This window comes from Culicoides brevitarsis, chromosome 1, assembly GCF_036172545.1.
Source record: "Culicoides brevitarsis isolate CSIRO-B50_1 chromosome 1, AGI_CSIRO_Cbre_v1, whole genome shotgun sequence".
NCBI lineage: Eukaryota > Metazoa > Arthropoda > Insecta > Diptera > Ceratopogonidae > Culicoides > Culicoides brevitarsis.
This window is the reverse complement of record NC_087085.1, coordinates 35,148,593-35,168,760: the sequence shown is the minus strand read 5'-3', so window position 1 is coordinate 35,168,760 and position 20,168 is coordinate 35,148,593. Positions and strand designations below refer to the sequence as shown.

At 26.6% G+C, this 20,168-nt stretch overlaps 1 protein-coding gene across 1 annotated transcript; it reads right to left on the bottom strand.

Moving 5' to 3' along the window:
* Positions 1-1,870: 1,870 nt before the first annotated feature.
* On the bottom strand, positions 1,871-17,623 carry LOC134827322 (uncharacterized). Its single transcript, XM_063839919.1, has 4 exons — positions 17,432-17,623; positions 6,728-6,836; positions 5,016-5,138; positions 1,871-2,369 (listed from the first exon to the last, which is right to left on the bottom strand). The coding sequence occupies exons 2-4, from the start codon at positions 6,830-6,832 to the stop codon at positions 1,983-1,985; spliced, it is 615 nt and encodes a 204-aa protein (XP_063695989.1). The 5' UTR covers positions 6,833-6,836; positions 17,432-17,623; the 3' UTR covers positions 1,871-1,982.
* Between the last annotated feature and the right edge of the window lie 2,545 nt (positions 17,624-20,168).

Genomic DNA, 20,168 nt, shown 5'->3' with positions numbered 1-20,168 from the left:
TAAAATATAATTTTCCGGGTGAATGAATAATAATTGCATAATACTTACACGACACAATCATTATTAATATTTTTTGTTGATGTAAGTTTATTGTTTTTTTTTTGTTTTTGTGTTAAAATGAACACACTTATGAAATTTTTATCTTGAATGAAAAAAAAAAATAATATTTATTTTCATATTTAACTTTTCAATTTTTTTATTTTTTTTATTTTTCGATTAAATTAAATAAATTTTCGGTGTCAAAAATTAAAAGGTAATAAAATGACGTGGTTGGTGGTCTTTTTGAAGTGACATTGAATTAAAATTTGAAATTTAATGATTATCCCTTTTCTTGTTTGAACACATTATTTTTAATATGATTTATTTTTTCTTTCACCCGTAGGCCCATTATTTTTTTATTACTTTACAAACACATTTTTTATACATTTTTTCATGAAACATTGCCAGCATGTTTAATCTGCATCCATCAATTTTTCGTAAATGGGAACAAACAAAAAATATTTATGAACTTTTAGGATTGTCCACTTTAATTTTCACGCAATTTTGTCTGATAAAATTTTTCTGTCCTCATTATTTTTCCAACCAAAAATAATGAAAACAGCTTTTCTTGTATTTATTTAAAATTTTAAAATAAAATGAAAATAAATAATTTACGTCACATTTTCTGACGAAATATTTCACGTGCTATAAAATGCATCTTTAGCTATTTTTCGCGTTAATTGGATTTTCATTTCTTTAGTTGTCATTTTAAAATTTCAATTTCGTTTCTTTTCTTTTTTTTTATTCCAGTTGTTATAAATTTAAATTTATGTTTATTTAATAAAATTATATCTTATCAGTCATATAATTATATGTTTTGAAGGTAGATATGAGACACAGATGGGTTTAAAATGTGTTTTATTGTGAACGTATGTTGGGTTGTAAATGACTGATTGAGTGACGGAATAATCAAATCAACTTTTAAGGTAAGTATATTATGAAGTGACATAATATTTCCGCATTTTTATTTTTAGGTTAATGAAGATTTATCATAATTTATTATAAAAAAATATTTTTTGTGACAAAAAAAATCTTATGATATATCAATTTGAATTAAAATTGCAAAAAATAATTTTTAAAATAATTTTTAAAATTTTTAAATTTTTTACAAAATAATTTATAATTAATAAAAAAATAATGTTTAAAAAAAATTAATAAAACATTAAAAAATTATTAATTTTAATTAATTAATTTACTTTTAGATGATTAACTAATTAATAATTAAATAAATTAAAATTTAAACTTAATTAAAAAATTATTTAAAAATTCTTTTATTTTTTTATTTAAATTTTTTTTAAAATTAAATAACCATATTCCATTTGTCAGACTCTTAATTAATAATATTTTCATCATCTCGCAACTTGCTCAAAATTTTAATTACTTTTAAAATTTTCTTATATTAAATTCCCATGATGAAAAAACATAAAAAGAACCACTTTGTGTAATGAATGTCAAGTTTTTCTGCATTTTAAATTTTGTTTATGTCTCGTTTTTATTTAATTGTCACCTTCTTTTTCTACATTTTCTTGAGATGTTAAAATGAAAAAAAAACACGAGACGAAAGGTGAAAAAAAAATTTTTTTTTCTGTATTTTAATTTTAATGTTCAACACGTTGTAAGTAATAAATATGTTTTTTTCTTGGTTTCTTCATTTTAATATTTTTTTTTGTATTTAACTGAAGAAGGTCCATTTAATTTTAAATAATGAGTTATGATTTTTTTTAATGGAGAACGGACCAACATTTTTTTTTTGGTAATAAGGAACTTTTAAATATATTAGAAAAATAAATTTTGTATACTTTCCTTCATCAGATCACCTGACTTCTTTTTTTTTCTAGTTTAGTTGAAAGATAAACTTTTCCTCAGTCCGTAAAGTTGTGATAATTCCATCGATAAATTCAATTGTGAAACAAGCAAAACAGAAAAAAATAACGAGAATTAACTTAATTGTATCGATTTTGTTGCATGCTGTAGACATAGCGCAGCCTGTAATCGTCATTTGGGATATCCAATTCATTTGCATCCAGTCCATTCACCGCCGCGAGAACGTCATTTTCATCGTTGTTGTTGTTGTTGTTGCTGCTGCTCTTGCTCGTTGCGCTGGCATTGTGATTTTTCGACGACAAAACTTGCTGGTAGACTGGCAGACGACCGCCGTTCACGTTTCGCGCAACGTCACCCGATCCTTGGCCCGTGTTAATGTCAATTTGTCGTCGTTTGTTGTCCTCGAAGCTGGAAAAGTCGCTGAAAAGTGGCTCGAGATAGTAAGCGGAGGGATCGAAACCACCGCGTTTGCCAATTTGACGGAAAAGGGCCTTGTTGTCTTCGATCTGCGAAGAGAAAAATCGAATAAATTTGATTGAAATGATGAAAATTGAACGAATCTCTGTCAGTTATGAATAAATTTATAGGTTTTTGCAATAAAAATTGCAATATTTATCAATTTTAGTGATGAATTGCCGTTGAATCGAATAAACTTTTCACCAATTTGAATAAAAAAAAAAATTATTCATGCGAAGTTCTAATTGAATATCGAGACAAAAAATGGCGCAAAAAGAGTGTAAATAATTGTTTTGCGAAATTTATGGTTGTTAATCCTCTCTAAACAAATGGCAAGCAAACATCGCTTTTGAGTTTGTGTGGGAAATGAACAAATTTTATAAAACTTTATAAAAAAGTAAGAGTGAGGACCATGTTTCAAGTTGAACAATAAATAATTTTTTATGGATTTGAACTTTTTTTTTGTCTCATTTTTGATATCCAAGCATCAATATTCATGATATTCGAGACTGAAAAATTGTTAGATTTTTTCTTTATAGGATTTTTTTTTTAAATTTAGAATTATATGAAAAAAATTTTGAACCTGATTTTTTTTAATTTAGTAAATATAATTTTTAATATATAAATTTGGATTAAAATACGTTAAAAAAATTAATATATATTTTTTTAAATAAATTTAAATATTTTTAATAAAAAACATATTAAAAAACATAACATATTTTGAAAAAAAAATTATTTAATAGTCGAATTTAATTAATTTTTAAAAGCATCTAAGGCCGCTCCAAATTTTTTTTGGACTTTTTGTCCCCTGCCCCATTTCAAAACTCGAAAATCCAATGGGGCAAAATAAAAAAAAAAGTTGAAAAAATCATCAAAATTGACCATTTTTTGGTCTTTTTTCATAGTTTTTCAAGAATTTACCAAATTTTTTTTTTAAATTTTTATTTTTCAAGAATTTTCGTATTAAAAATCGTATTTAAACATGAATTTTCTTCTTTAAAATTTAAAAAAAAATTTTTTGACAGTTTTTTTTTTTGGGAAAATTTTTTGTTTAAATTTTTATCCTCTGAGATATATTTAAAATTATAAAATCTCAATGTAGATATCATAAAATCAACTAAAATATTGATTAATGACAAAAAACTGTTAAAATTTTGTCATTTTGTATGAAAAAGTATTTCAAATTTTTTTTATTTTGCCCCCCCTCATTTTGAAAAAAAGTTTTTGGGACAAAAAGTTCGAAAAAATTTTGGAGCGGCCTAAATATTTTTTAAAATAATTTTTAAATAAGAATTTTAAAAATTAAACGATAATTAAAAAAATATTTTCTTTAAGTTTTTTTTTAATTTTTATATTTTCTTAAAAATTATGTTAAAAAAAATATTTTTTTTTTTGAAATATTTTGATATAAAAAAATTTATTCACTTATTTAAAAAAAAGTTTTGACGTCTTTTAATAAATTTTTAATTTTAAATTTTTAAAATTATTCAAATATATCTCTTTTTCTAATTTTGCAGCTTTTTCAACAACTCCTAACCTACATCAACATTTTGCAATAAAAAACCATGCATGAGAGAAAAAATCTAATCGTTCAATTTATCCTCTGCAAACAGTGAAAATAATCCCGCGACTCAAAGCGATTTTTGATTCACTTTTCCTCGCTCCAACTACATTTTTTTTCTCCAATAAATTTAAATTTATGAAGGAATATGAGAGCACAACAAAGCATATCATCATAAATATTGGTTTATTTTTCACACGCCTTGACGTCAAAAAAACTGACAAAAAAAATTCAATTTTAAATTTTTAAAAGCGAAAAAATACACCAACGAAAAACTTGTTGAGGCATCAGATGTTTTGCAAAAAAATAATCTGTTATGTTAGCAACTGGAGAAATGTTGTCATGATCTTCGCTCGTTCTCTGTTTGTGTCAGTAAATCATCATAAATGCCTTGTGTACAATGCCTCCAAGTAGTTAAATGATGATGTTTATAAAGGGAAAGTTTATTTTTATTAGTTATTTATTAGTTTATGGACGTCATTCACGAAGAAGAAGAAAAAAACGAGAGACGAAGAAGCAGCAGCACAAAATTAAATTCATTCGCACGTCCAAAATGCAATCAGCTGTTCAATGAAGTATTCGAGTTCGTTATCGGAGAAACGTCGAAATTTGCATAAATCAATCTAATTTTTTCTTGTTTGAATTTTCAGTGTTAAAGGTGCCTTCACCTCATCAATTTCTTGCGAAAAAATCGAAACAAGGAACAAATTAGAGACGTCACGTCGTCGTTTCTTGAATTTTCTTGCGTTAAAGCTCGCAATTTTATTAAATAAATGCTTGATGGTTGAATAAATTTCATTAAACTTGTGTCTGTGCACCTCAGTCGTGCCTTTTTTGCAAAAGAAAAAAATTAAAGAGAGCGAGGAAAAGTGTGTTCAAGACTTTTTAAATTACTCAAAGCACCCGCTCGTCACTCTCGACTTCTTCTGTTGTGGGTTTTTATCTCGTTTGATGTTTTTTTTTTGCTTATTTTTTCATTCATGACGTGACGTCGTCATGCGGGTTTCAAATTTCTTATTCTCAAATTTCTGCCATAACAAAAAAAAAATTGCAGACCTAACTTTAGGCTAATTTTCGCTAATAACGACGACTCGTATTGTATTTCTTAATTATCAGTTGAAATTAAATCAATTACCTGTTTCTCTTTCTCCCGCATCTGCCTCCGAGACATTTCAAGCATAATCCGTTGTCGTAGTGTGTCGAGCGGATTAACGATGGATAACGATGGCTTGGATCGCTTTGGTATCAATAAATTATCCTGCAAAACAAAAACAAACACAAGACAACGATGCGGTTAAAGTTCAATAAAATTTTCAAAGATTGTGGAAAGAAAATAATTGAATTTGCATTTTTTGTTAAAGAAAATCAATTTTGATGGAAAAATCGTTCATGCTTTCAATCAATCTAAAAAAATGAATGAAATTAATCCAATTACGACTTTGGGGCTTAGTTGTCTCACGAGACGAGCAAACAAAAAATAAGTTAATTAAATTGAAAGTTGACCCGAGATAAACATCTCTAATTACTACTACTGATGATGATACAAAAAAAATAATAAAATATTATGTTTCGGTAACTAATTTTTGTGTTTCCGTAAAAACGTCATAGAAGTTAATAAAATTTAATTAAATATAACGTCAAGTTAGGACACAGGTAATAAAAATACTCTGCATGACGAGACTACAAAATCGTAAAAAATATGAATGAGTTTTTTATTGATTAATTTTTTGAGTGTTTTTTTTTTTATTAAAAAAATATTATTTTTCATTAACATAAAAATCAAATTTTATTTAATTTTTTTAAATTTATTTTTTTATTAATTTTATTTTTTTTTTATATTTTAATTTTTATTTAAAATTATTTGAATTTTTATTTAAAATTATTTTAATTTTTAATTAATTTTCAAAAATATTTTATTTTAATTTTTGAAATACTTTTATCATTTTTTATTTTAAATTATTTTTTTTTTAATAATTTAAATTACATATTTATTTTTTAATAATTTAAATTATTTTTTTATTTTTAAAATAATTTTTTCATTTTAATTTTTGAAATACTTTTATCATTTTTTATTTTAAAAATTATTTTTTTTTAATTTAAAGAAAATAAAAATTTTTGTAAATTTTCTTAAAAAACAAAAATAATAATAATTTTATAGAAATAAAAAAAAAATGCGCTCGAGATAATAAAAAAAAACTATTTTCCTTATTTTTATGATAAATATATCTCCAATGAACTGTTTCCACTTATTAATTTCTGACATTGTGAAATTGCAAATAAAAATAGGAAAAATTGATATTTCAAATCAAATGGTCAAATGATTTTCCGATGTTTGTTTTATGAGACTGCTGGATAATACTCATCGATTTCGGTTTTCATGTTTATTCTGTTTTTATCCAATAGACCGTTAAGTTGAAATGGGCATCGGATATGAAAAAGGTAAAAATCCATTCGTATATTTATTTGAAAAATAACGGAAAAAATCCTAAATGGAGGTGTCTGGTTGATGGATTGACAAGTTTCTTCTGAAAATCGTGAAAATTAGGTCAAACTTTTGTTTTGAAATAATTTATTTACGATTTTTCAAAGAAAATGTCAATCAACCAGACGACTCCATATATAAAAATTGAAAAATATTTACAAAAACAAGCCTTATAGCTATTTTCAATTCATTGGAGAAACAAATCAACTGCATCATAACAAAATTTTTCCTTTGTCTTTTTTTCCCGCCTTCGATGTAACTAATAGTTTTGTATATTTTGCAGAGATCAAAACGAAAACAACCACGATTTGTCAATATTATTGACGTAAACATCTTGTAAGGAACAAATAAATTGCATAACTCACCTCTAAGTATCTCGAATCTGGATAGCGCAATGGAACAGCCGATATATTATTTGTGCAAAATAATATCGTTGTAAGGAGGGAACACATCCACAGCGTTGCTTTCATATTTCTGCAAAGAAAAAAAATTGAAAAATATAATAAAAGAAACCTCTTTGAAATTTGCCATCATTTGAAAAATGAGAAAAACTATCAAGTGGCATTAAAAAAAAATACGTAGACAGAATTAAATTTCCGCCAACATTTAATGGATTGACGCCCTATTTGTAGCAACATAAATCAATAACGTCTCGAACAAAACATTTTCAATTTACACGACTGAAAATGTCAACAAAGTAAAAAAAAAATAATTCAAATTTGCTGCCTTTTTTGCCACAAAATTAGCTGTCGCCTGATAATTTACACTCGACTGACAAGCAGAACATCAAAAGAAACTCAAACAACTTTTCAAACTTTCGTCGCCACGCACAGAGAAAAAAACACAGAAAAGTAACGAAACAGGAAAATGATGAGAATTATGAGACAAGGAAAACATTTCCGAGGACATTTTGTCATTCTATTAAGATATACAAAAAAATGTCATTCATTCGTTTCGACAACATTTGCATTACAAATTTATGATGTTATTTGCGGTTTCGAAGAGAAAATTTCTAGTTCACTCTGTTGAAATAAAAGCACGTCTTTCGATTTGTGCCTTTTTCAACTTTTTCCATAAGAAAATCTTATCATCGTTATCTCGTTACTATTTTGTCGCAATGCTGCTAGTTGAAAATTTTTTGTCGCGGTTGTTTTCGAAATGAAAATTAAAACCAGTCGTCTCCATTTGCAGAAATTCTTAATTGCAAATATGTCACGTGGAAGTGTTCTAATTAACTATTTGCTCATAAAATCCATTCATCAACTTTTTTAAAATATTCATGAAAAGTGTTGACCTAAAAAGCGTTCGTTTAAATGTCTACAAAATATTCATTGTTCCCTGCTTGTGAAATGGCAATAGTACTTAATCGACACAGATGGGTGTTCTAGATGGAAATCTTTTAGTTTTAATTGAAACGTTTTCAAAACATTGTCATTCACCCGAGAATCAAGCAAATAAACAAATACAAATATAGGTCAACGCAACATTATCGTTGTCATCATATCACACCTGTCTCCTAACTCTTAACGTTTGATATGCAGAAGAGTCCCGGACAATTGTTGTTTTTGTTTTGCATTTAAAGAGAATTCACAACTTTTGCATGAGTAAATAAATAGTCAAAAGCAAAAGTTATTCGAGGTAATAGAAAAATATATTTTACAACAAGAGAAATTTTTATTTAAATTTCATCTATGTAGGGGTCTCTCACTCTCTGCAAAAATGGCTTTTGATAGCATGGGATCTTATGGCTTTCTTTGATGATGGAAACGACAATAAAAAGGGATTCCAACGATGTAAATTCTACAACAAAAAGGCTTTTCGCGCACGTTTCTACAATATTTTTCTACCATAAATATTTTGATTTAGAGAAGAAGTTGTGGAAGAGGGAAAACAGTGAAAAGTACGATGATACTCTATGTAAACAACGTGCTTCGCTCCGAGAAAAGTGAGATGAGATGAGAAGAACATTTCTTTGCTGGTAATACCTGTGTTACGCTGAAATGTTAACCGAAAGATTTGTGAGGCATTTTTACTATAAAAATTTTGTATTTTCAGGTTTTTAAGATGTCTGTCAGTTTCTGGTAAGTATATAAGAAGCAAAGTTAGAATTTGATAAAAAAATTTCAAGGAAGAATTTGCAGCTAAGTTTCAATAAAGACAAATGGAATATTTGATTTTGGGATTGAATTGGACAATGCAAGAATTTAGACGAAAAGGAAATCGAACTGCTCAGTATATTGTAACGAATACAAGACAAGGAATTATCAAGACGAGGCAACAAAGAATCTACTTCCAAACTACTTGACAACTAATATCGAAGGATCATAATAGGTCTTTGGATTTTATTCTCAAACTTAAACTAACATTGAAAAATTCAATATATCTGATATCATAACATTTACCAGAATCAATTTGTCAGCAAAATTATCCAGATTTTCTCATACTTTTAAATGACAGAGCAAATTTTTGACCATAATAGTGAATAAAAACCAATCTGGAATGTGAACGTTTATGAAAAATTGCAATTTCTTAAAAAAGCATTTTGAAACCTGAACAAGGAGAGAAAACCTTAAGTTCAATTAAAGAATCTCTTACTCTTGAAGCAATTTAATTCCCCAAAAGCTTACATCTGTGACTGTTCAAAATATGTTTTAATGATATTATAGGATCAATAGTAGAGAAGTACAAAAGAGAGGGCGAGCAAGAATCAATTTAAATTTCTGTGACAATGTTAAAAGCAAAAGATTCAAGAAAAAGTTTTAAAAACTACAAATTGTCCGAGTCTTATATTGGAATTAGTCTATTTTATTTTCAGTAACATATTTTCAACTCACATTTAAAACGGAAAAATAGAACCTACACTTGTGAAAAACAACAAAATAGGAATTATCATGGCATTAAAGCTAATAATGTTTATGTATTTTACTTGAAATCTTTTTATAAGAGCATTATTTCTATAGTTTGTTAAAAATATTGTTTGAAATTGTGGACAAATTCCATAAAAATTAACAATAGAAATTCAAAATGCGCTTACATGACATTGTCCTTTCTTTCAAACAGATTTTATTTTTCTGAAGTTAATATCGTACCTTTGCTAGAAGTGTCTCAGCAGTTTACACACTCGGTTGCTGTTCAAGTTAAATAAGATATAAAAACATCTATCGACTTGAATGTTTAACGGAATTTATATTTCAGGCAACTCGTGCCTTTTTTAAACGATTCACATGAATTATCTTGCTTTTATGTGTCTTTATGATGAAATTGTTAGTCCTTTTCCGCCTTAACACTTTTTTAAACGTTTATTTTTATTTTTAATTACGTCTCAAAAGTTCAGTAACTGCATAAAATGCAGCTTAAATGCTCATTAAAATGACATAGAAAACAAACTTATAAACAATTAAAAAGCTCATCTAGTAGCGCGAAGTTGCCATCGTTGCCATCTATACTGCATTGTTTATATTTATGATTACTATCATTATTAATAAACGATACTAAAGTGCTTATATGAGGCACCAAATGAAGAGGAAAATGCCTGAATTTAATTAAAAGCGAACAATTATTATAATGTTATAAAATGTTAATGAAATGCTTCGATGTTGGTATTTATCTAACGAGACGGTCTCTAGGAGATAGCACACGTTTCCTTAATTAAATAACACATTCCTCGTTCATCAACATTCATCATCCTCTTAGAATACGCATCATCAAGAGCTCATCGGAAACAGGAAAAAAATGTATTGTTTCACAAGCAAGAATTTAGCGTTCTTAGAAATTCCTTCAGTCTCTATTTCTGTGTACAACCTTGCGTGAGTGTTTGCAACAGACATTTAACAAGGCCTCACAATGCCTTGAGCCATTTAAACACATATCATTAAAAAAAGAAAGAAAAGCACAAAACAAGTTCAAAAAGGAGTAAGTTTTACAATTGAATTCACGACATGACATGGCATATCCTTTACACAAGCCATACAGTAACATTTTTCTCCTTTAACCTTTAACCTTGAGAGCAGCCAAGCTGAACAGAAATTGATACTTTTTGGTCGTAGTTCAGATGTTTTGACGTGAACGTATCAAGTTATCCCAATCAAATCCTCGCAAAAAGAATGAGAAGGGTGTGACTCGAAAAGTGACATTGTATCACGCCAAATCTCCAGATAGTCCAACAATTATCTGTCAAAATATCTGGTGCAATTCAAATCACGTTTTCCAAGAAAGAAAAAAACATTTCTTCGTGTACTTTTATGTAAATATTTGTACAATGTTTTGTGTGCACGAGAGAAAAGTAAATACGAAACAAATAACTGATAAGTGGTTCGTAGAATACGTTAAAACAATGCCAGACAGGGATAGAGACAGGAAAAAAGCAGATAATTGTAGTGCAAATAATGATTTGGTCATTTGTTGTGATTATATCATTTGTTGTCACTTTTTCTAGCGTAACGTGATTGATTGTCCTGTGGCTTAGTTTTGTTTTCCCACTGACTATTGGGATTTTTCGCAACAAGGGATATGGAGAACTATGAACTTTCCTTTCAAAGAAAGCGCTTTTGTTAACATTTCATGAGAAAATTACTCAACTCTTGACGTCATTCTGCCGCCAGGTGTGTCTTTGCATACAAATATCGCACTTAACTGGTTAGTGATTTTTCAAACGATTAACAAAATTGGCAAATATTGATCAACTTGTCATTCAACGTAATCTCGGCGATTTTATTGAGGACATTTTCGTGTAATTTTTCCTCAAATAAAATGCTTAAAGTGAGATTTACTGCGCCAAATTTAACGCGTAGTACAATTTAGGGATCCCTCATCTACCGCTAAAAGCATCCGTAAAACATTATGTGGCTTAAAAGAATTTCCATCTCCAGATGTCAAAAAATTTTACGAGTATTAAAATGTGGCATGACAGTAATTCCGTACATAAAGTTCCTGTTCACGGAAAAAGGTAAGAAAATATATATTTTTTTTTTGGGAAAATAACTTCTAATACACGAGCCACGAAATTAAATGGACCAACCGTAATCCATTTTGAACAACAGCTATCGTTGAAAAATCACAAGATAAACATGAATTTATTGCCTACATCGGCAGATTCACCTGTCTCGCTCGAAGGTGTGCTTCATACATATTCAAAATTGTATTTTTCTATACAGAATGATGATGATATAAACAAATTTTACGTGAGATGAATGTTTCACGTGAAGTCGTTCAATATTATTATTATAGCTTATCTTTTCTTTTTTTCTATGTTTAACATAATGCCGCCACAACAACGACATAACATAATATCGATAATAAAGCGCATTTTTTTGCGTAATATGAAAATATTTTCATTTGTCGATAGGTTAAAAGCGATACAATAAACCAATATATTTTTTTAGCAGATATTCATTTATTATCCTCTTTAAAAGAAAAGTAACGTGTGGTGAGAGCAACAATATTTAATAGAAATTGTAAGGAGAAAATATTTTTCGAAATATGTGAGGATACCTTTAGATTGGAATTTAAGAGGTTTTTACGCTCAATTATGTGGGTAAGTGAAACATTAAAGTTTATTTTTTTATATTTTTCAGGTACTTATGATGCACTAAAAATTACAAGAATAACACAAAATTCCATAAAACAACAAGATGAAATTAATCGACAACGAAAACTGCAGATTCTGTGATAATGATGAAAAATGTGCTGAACCTAAAGTCATCTACGAGAGCTTAATGCGGAAAAGATACATTTTAACAGTAGATTTATGGATATTCCAGATTTAGATGGTTACAAACTCACTAAAATATTTCAATTGCCGACTGGAGTTGGCTCAGTAAAATAAAAAAAAATAAACTTTTTTGAATTTCTGGCGCGCTTTGGCTGTTTATCGTTTTATTATGTTTCGTTTCATGTCTATCTGTCGTCAAACTCCACAAAATGTCAACTGCTTGTTGCGCCACACACGAACCGCCAAATGAGAACCTATATTTAATAACAATGATCATCAAGAAACTTTTTGATGCATAAAAAAAATCAGACCTAATCGGATTTATTTTAAAATATAGACGTTTCTTAATTTCTTCATAAATTTTTGCATGGAAACTTAATTCTTTCATAATGAGGAGAGTTTCAACAAAATCCCTAAAATCTTTCAAATTTTGTCTCAAGAGATTTCTTGTTTCTCTCAAAATGTTAAGATTATTTAAATTTCACCTTGAAAGTCTTATCTTGAAGTGTTCTCTTTAAAATAAAAGGAAAAAAATCATTGATTCAAAGAAAAAACATCTAAGAAGCTCTTCTCCTAATAAATTATAATTTTCACGTACCATTGAGTACAACACCCATCGACTTTTGTCTTCTGTTTTATGATTACATCGATATCGCACGTAATTCACGTTCAAGATAATTTTATTGTAATTTTTTTATGTTTGACATTTAAAGTCAAAACACTTTGAATATTCAATTTATTCGCAAAAACTCACATCCATCATTTTTATCATCGATTCGCCTAACGTTACGAGGCTTTTAGATGGGATCAAAAACCCACAAACCACTAAATAAAAAGGCAAGTTTGTTAGTGTGTGATGTTGATGAACTCAGAAACCACAAAAATTGCTAATAAGTCAACTATTTTAAATTCTTCACAAGCACAAGAAACTTTTCCTTTTATCTTATTAATGGAGATAAGTAAAAGTGATATATTTGCCCGGAGTTTGTAATTTTCTCACAGAAAATCTTAAAGTTACAGTTTAAAACAATAAACTGTTTTTTAATCGTTTTATATGAATTACGGGTGCCAAGTTGAATAAATTTGATTTTATTTTTAGTGCTTTTAGCTACAAAAGTTTGTGTTTTGTTTTAACACTTTATCCGGCAAAACTTGTCTAAGGTTGCATAACTCAAACTCGTGTCTCTCTCATCTTTTAAACTTTTACCTTTTACGAATTCAACAAAAATTATCCAGATGAGAGCACAACAAACTCTGATACTTATACGGCTTGCTTGATTACTTTCTATGATTTTATCCACAGAAAATTGTTTCGCAAGCAAAACTTTCGCCTTTCATCTAAATTGGATGTAACGACGAATCAATCAAGAAACAAAACGACGACGATTTTCTGGGGTAATGATATTAATTTTTTCGGCAAACAAACTGGAAGCAAAAAAAAAAACTTTTATACTCCAGTTGTTGATTTTCAATTAGTAAATATTGAGCGCGCACAAATGATGAAGGACGTCTGGTGTACCAATTACAAAATTAATGATGAAAAATTATGTCAAAGTAACAATGTTACGAAACGTTTTAATTTGGTTCAACAACAAATGATCGATTGATGTTGACAGGATTTTTTCTTGTTGTTTATTTTAACAAAAAGTTTTGTAATTTGCCCCGTATTGTTACGTGACAAGACTTTTCCAGAGTTTTGGTAATGTCACATGAATGCAAAAGCTTCTTGAAAACGAGGCTTTTGTTGCGAGTGGACAAGAGGATTAGCAAATATATCAACAGCAGACACATATTAATTAATATTTATAATGTGCACAAGTCGTAAATGCAAGGCACGAGAGAAAAGAGAAACAGACGACCGATGTGTGATAATGCATTTAATGAAAGCCTGAAGAGATTCAGACAGTTAGTTAATTGATAATGGAAAATTTTAAAGTTTATTTTCGGTCAGAGAGAAGTCTCAAAGGTTTTTTATTTAAAAAATATTAATTAATTAATTTAATTTTTGTTAATTAATTATTTTTTTTATTTAAATTATTTTTTTTAATAAATTAAATTAAATTTTTTTTTATCAGAATTTTTAATTTAAATTTTTAAAATTGAGCTAAAAAAAATAAATTAAAATTTATTTAAAAAAATATTTTTTATATTATATTTTTTTTTAAATTATTTAATAATGAATTATTAAAGATAGTTTAAGTTTTTTAATAAATAAACAACAAAAATTAATTAATAATAATTAAAAAATAATTTAAATAATATTTTTTAAATTAATTTTTAATAATTTAATTAATTAATTTTATTAAACAACTTAATAAAATATTTTAATTAATTATTTAAATTAATTTTTATTTATTAATTTTTTTTTTATTTAATATTAGGTATTTATTAAATTTATTTATTTTTTTTATTTAAAAAATTTTTTAATTATTTATTGTATATTTTCAAAGTAACTTTTAATTGAAGAAACATTTAAGAAAAACCTAATTTTTAATAAAAAAAAATAAGCTGAAAATTTATTTTTTTAAAAATCTTATGAGCTATTAAATTAAACCTCAATTTAGAATTAAATTAAAAATAATCTAAAATCATTTTCATTTCAAATACTCTTTAATCTCTAGTTCAAACAATTTTATCTAGTCGAGATGTAATTTGAAAACCAATCGGAATTGAAGTTTTTAATTATCGAAATTAAATTTATTTATGTTTTTGTTTATCGCACGTCTGTTCAAATGAAACTCTGTGCCATTTATTTATTGTTTTTCTTGTCTAAATTCCATTACAAGTGCGTTAGCAACTGTTTTTCGGAAAATTATCTGACGGCTTTAAATGAAAAGTGAAATTTTATTTTGTATGTTTTCCTCGATTTTAATTAAGAGAGAAATCATTTGGGATTTCACGAGTTTTCGGAGAGTGAGCAATTGACATAAAAGGTCAAAAAGTTCTTTCAACAAATCATTAAAGTGTCTGTACTTTTGACCTTTGGATTTATTTTGGCTTAACAAGGGGATAATTGCGTTCAATTTCGAGTCATCGAAACACATTTAACGCGGTTATTCAACTTTTTCCTCACTATCCGGCGTGCGATGAGGCTAATTACCAACCACAAACAAGCTTTATATAATTTACACCACAAAACCATCATTATCGTCATTTATCTCCCCACATACAAATTAAATGAGCTATCTGTTACCTAATGAGCCACGACAACGTCGCAGTTGTCCCTAAATAATGAATTTCACGCCTTTACAGTCCCGAAAAGTGTAACAGGTGTAATTTGTTTTCCGAACGTTTTCCGCGTGAAAATGATAATCAATCAAGTGAAAAGTAGGATTTTTGGTAGACAGAGCCGCGGGAGATGCGATACTGCGTGAGACGAGGTGAGATAATTAAATTGAAAATTGATGTTTATTATCGCCTGTTGTTGATGGCGAGTAATTAGAAACAATTTCCAATGAAAATGAGGACAAGGTCTCCTTGAAAAAAAGATTTATTGAGAATTTTTCGTGGAAATCTTACTTTTGTCCTATTTAAACAATTTTATTACGAAGAAAAAAGGTCAAAAACACTTCGTTTGATCACAATAAAAATGGGATTAAAATCGATTTTCTGGAAAAATCATTGAATCGTCAAACACATGTTCAAATTATTTGACTGCGACTGAAAGATTGATTGATTGACATTTAAAAGAAAAGAAAAAAAATTATTAAATTACTTAAATTTAATCGAAAAAAGGTAAATGAACCAAAAATGCCTCAATTTCACATAATTAATAATAATTTTTTTTCCGAGAAAGCCTTTGAGTTTAACAAATTATTCAAGATTTTGTGGGTTTTAATTTGTTTTTTTTTTTTAATTTTAATTAATTAATTTATGAAAAAATTAGAAAATTCCGAGAAAATTCAACAAAAAAAAAATAAGTGGCTAATTTCTAAAAGAGCATCCAAAATTTATAATGAAATTGTGATAAATTAGCATCTCATCGTGATTCATGCCAAGTAGGTAAATAATGATAACGATGAGAATAAGTGAATTTTAATTAAGTTGAGATACCGAATAATTAATGGTGAATCATCTTATCTTGTCTGGCGAAATGTTTCAAAGAATGAATCAACCTTTTAAAATTTTCAGGTAAGTGCTTGTCAACAAAAAAATTCTCAAAGGAAAAAAGTTATATTTATTTGACCGTTAATGTTGCTTAGTAATCAAAAAAAAAATTAACATATAAAAAAAAATTTCTCAGGGTTAAGTTTTTATAAGAAAAAAAAAATCAAAAATGAGAATTTGAATTTTCTATTATTAATTAATGAGTAAAATTTATGATTAACTTTGCATGAAAAAATTACAAAAAAAAATATTAATTTACTTAATTTTTAATTTTATTTACTTTTTAATTTAATTTTTTTTTCTTCACACATTTTATTGTGAATAATTTTATTTAAAGAAAATTAATGAAAAGAAATTTTTTTTTCTATAGATTTTTTTTTTAAATTTCGTCGTCTTTACAATTTTTTGTGAGAAAAACTCACTGCTAAAATTTTACAAAAAATTTTTTTTAAGGACAATTTAGTCCTTTTTTGATTTTTTCCCTTTTGAGTCAATTCAAAGAATTTTTAGACACATTTTCATAATCTTTAAATCTGAGATAAAAAGGTTTTTGACGCTTTTTCGTGATACCTTCATTAAACTATAAAAGAAGCGTGAAAAATGAAAGCCACTAATGATTTCCGTTAAGCATGTAATTTTCTTTAAAAACTATTTTCTCGACTAAAAAACTATTTTTGTAGAAAAAATAAATTCAAGAAAAATTTAAACAAAAAAATATCACACTTAACTCTATTTAAAACTTAACCAATTGTAAACTTTTTAAATTAACAATAAAAACTTTTAAAATTTCATTATAATTTTACGCTACTTTGTTATTTTTAATAAGCAACAAGTTTTTTTTAAAACGTAACAATGACATTACATTGAAAAACGCTTCTTCAAGAAAAAGGAGAGCTTCAAAGAATTTTTTAAATGATCATATTGAATTTCTTTTAATTAAAAAGATAGAAACAAAGGACGTCAATTTTTTCAAAGGCTAATTTAAAAAAAATGCAACAATGAATTTTTATAAGAAAAAAAAGAAAAGAAAAAATGTTAAATACATTGTTGTTGCTTCTTTAGTTTCAATAAAATGATATTTAAAAAACAACAAAGTAAAAAATATTTAAAATTAAATTAATAAAAAAAAATAATAATGCGATTATATTTTTTCAATAGAAACTATTTAACAATTGGTGACAATAACATCAAAAAAATTTTTTTTTCTTCTTAATAAATTTTAATTGTTAAAAAAAAATTAAAAGTAACTTACACAGATTTTTCCTTTGTAATGAACTGATGAAAACTTATAACTTTTTTATATTTTTTTTATTCTTGTTCAATATTTTTTTTCACTATTTTAAAAATAGTTTTTCACCTCAACGTTTTTTTAATTTAATATTTTTAAAAGGATTTCAATTTCCTTTTTATTTTATATTTTTATAATATTTTTTTTTTAACAGAAAATTCTCATTTCCTGTAATTTTGGACAATTTCTTTTTTTATTTAATTTTTTCTTTCACTCAAAAATATTTTTTATTTTTTTTTTAATTTTTCACAGAATTTCAAAGCAAGAAAAATCACGAGAAATATTTTTCTTCTGCCAACAGGTGTTTTATCAGCAAAGTCTTTTGAACGAATCACAAAATTTTACTGAATGAAAGTCCTTTTATAAATGCTTGTTGCTTTTTACGTGTTGTCGTGGCTGCACGTTCCTTCGTACTACTACTACTTCGAGCCGGAGTACGGAGAAAAGCTTTTTTGTATGGGCGGATGGCTCGGTACGTTCTTCGTCGTGTGCGAACTCGTGTCTTTCTCTACATGCGATACGTGTGCAAAAAGACTTGATCATGCCTGAATTGTTACTTATCTATTTGTTGGAATTATTTTCATCGTATGTGCACGATGGCAGAGCCACATTAGATCGAAAATAATTTTATGAATGGTAATGTTTTAGTAAAAACAAACACGTTTCATGTTAAATATTGTTTCATTATTATTGTTATTGTTGTTGGTACAAATGACGCGGACGCGCATATGCGCGAATTTCCGTTCGCGAAAAATTATTTTAATAGTTGGATTTATGATAGTTTCATGTTTTACGCTTTTTCACGAGAATATTTCTCCCATTTTTGCCGTATTGACAGAATTATTTTGCATTGTTTTTCAATGAAAATGGGAAAATTTCGTGCGTTTGACGCCAAAAAATTACATGTTGTCATGTACAGACATAAATTTAATATTTTGTCGATTTTGTAATATTTATTTTTTCTTTGGAAAAAATTATTGTCTAGTTTTTTTTTACGATTTTTTAGACATAAAAATGACACACAAGTGATATAAAGATAGTAATCAAAAATTTCAACGAACGAGTGAAATGACGTCAAAGTGCGCGCGACGCAGCAGTATCATTATTAGATAATAAATTGGACAACTTTGGAGCAGGACATGCTGTGAAGATTTCCGAATTTTTGCTCCGTTTTGATGAAAAAACTCTTGAAACGATTTAGATTTATTTGTTTTTTTCGGGGGATTTTTGCTTATTTCCTTATTTGAATTGCGTCATTCGTTCATTAACTTCCGTTTTTTTATCTCAATAAATTCTGAATTGGCTTGGAGTTGAATGAAGTTTATCATTTTTTTTAATAACAACACCCACGTGCGATCTTTTCTGTAAAAATAATATCTGAAATGATAAATGTGATGACGAAAGGTAAATATTATTAGACAAAATTTATTTAAAAAATACAAAAAATGATCAAATTAGGGATCATTTCTTTACAATTTATTTATTTTTTTTATTTAAAATTCAATTTTATTTTTTTTCGCGAAAATTTCTTTTTAAATTATTTTTTATGAGAAAAAAAAAGTAAAAGAATAGTCCGAAAATTTATTTTCTTTTGTTATTTGAATAGCCGCGCATAATTTTCTAAATTTCCGTTTTTTCCGTCTATTAGATTATCCCTCAGAAATCAAATTTTTACCTTGTCAGATTTGTAATTGGCTAGAAGTATAGAAGATGCAAACGCCATATTTAACAAAAAAAAATCGCGTGGGTGGATGGCATGCACGGGGTGAAAGACAAGCTTTTATGAAATGGTTCTCCCCTAAATTAAAAAAAAAATGTTAAGAGAAAATAAATCTTAACAATTTTTTTTTCGTTGCATGAACTTTGAGTGGATTAATGTTTGACGTCGATGCAAAAGCAAAAAAAAAAAAATGTGAAAAATGAGTAAATGGCAATTAATTAAGATGAGAATGTGATTTTTACATATAAAGGATGGAAATTTTCTGATATTTTTCTTACTGCTTGAGCAATGAAGAGCAATTTTCATGTAAGTTTTTTTTTTTATTTAATTGAGAGTCGTTTAATGTTTAAAATTTTATTTTTACTATTTTGAATCAATCTTTTGATAAATTTTCCTAAAAATAATTTTTTTTTATAATATTTTATAATTTATTCATTTTAAAATTAATTATATTTAAAATTATTTTTTTTAAAAATTTTATTTTAATTAACTTTTTATAATTTATTTAAAAAAATATTTGTTCGTGTTTTTTTAATTTAATATTTTTTTTATAAATTTTTTTAATAAAATAAATAAAGAAGGCTAATTAAAATTATTTTTTTTTTAATTAAATCTAAAAATTTTTTTATTATAAAAGAAAATTTAATTCAAAATTTAATTTTTGGTTAAAAATTTAATATTTTTTTTATAATTTTATTTCGATTTTATTTAAATTAAAAATTAAATTTTAAATTTAAAGAAAAATTTATAATTTAATTTTTAAATATTTATAATTTAAAAAAATATTTTTTATAATATTTTAGACAAAATTATACAAATTTTTCATTTGCTCTTTTATTATTTTTTCAGAAAAAACGTGAAAATCAAGGATATTTCAACGTTCTACCTTATCATCAACGCGCATGAATGGTAACACTGCATCAAATTTCCCAATCAGCTGTTTTCCGTTCATTTCATGGACTTTTCCAATGAACATTTTCC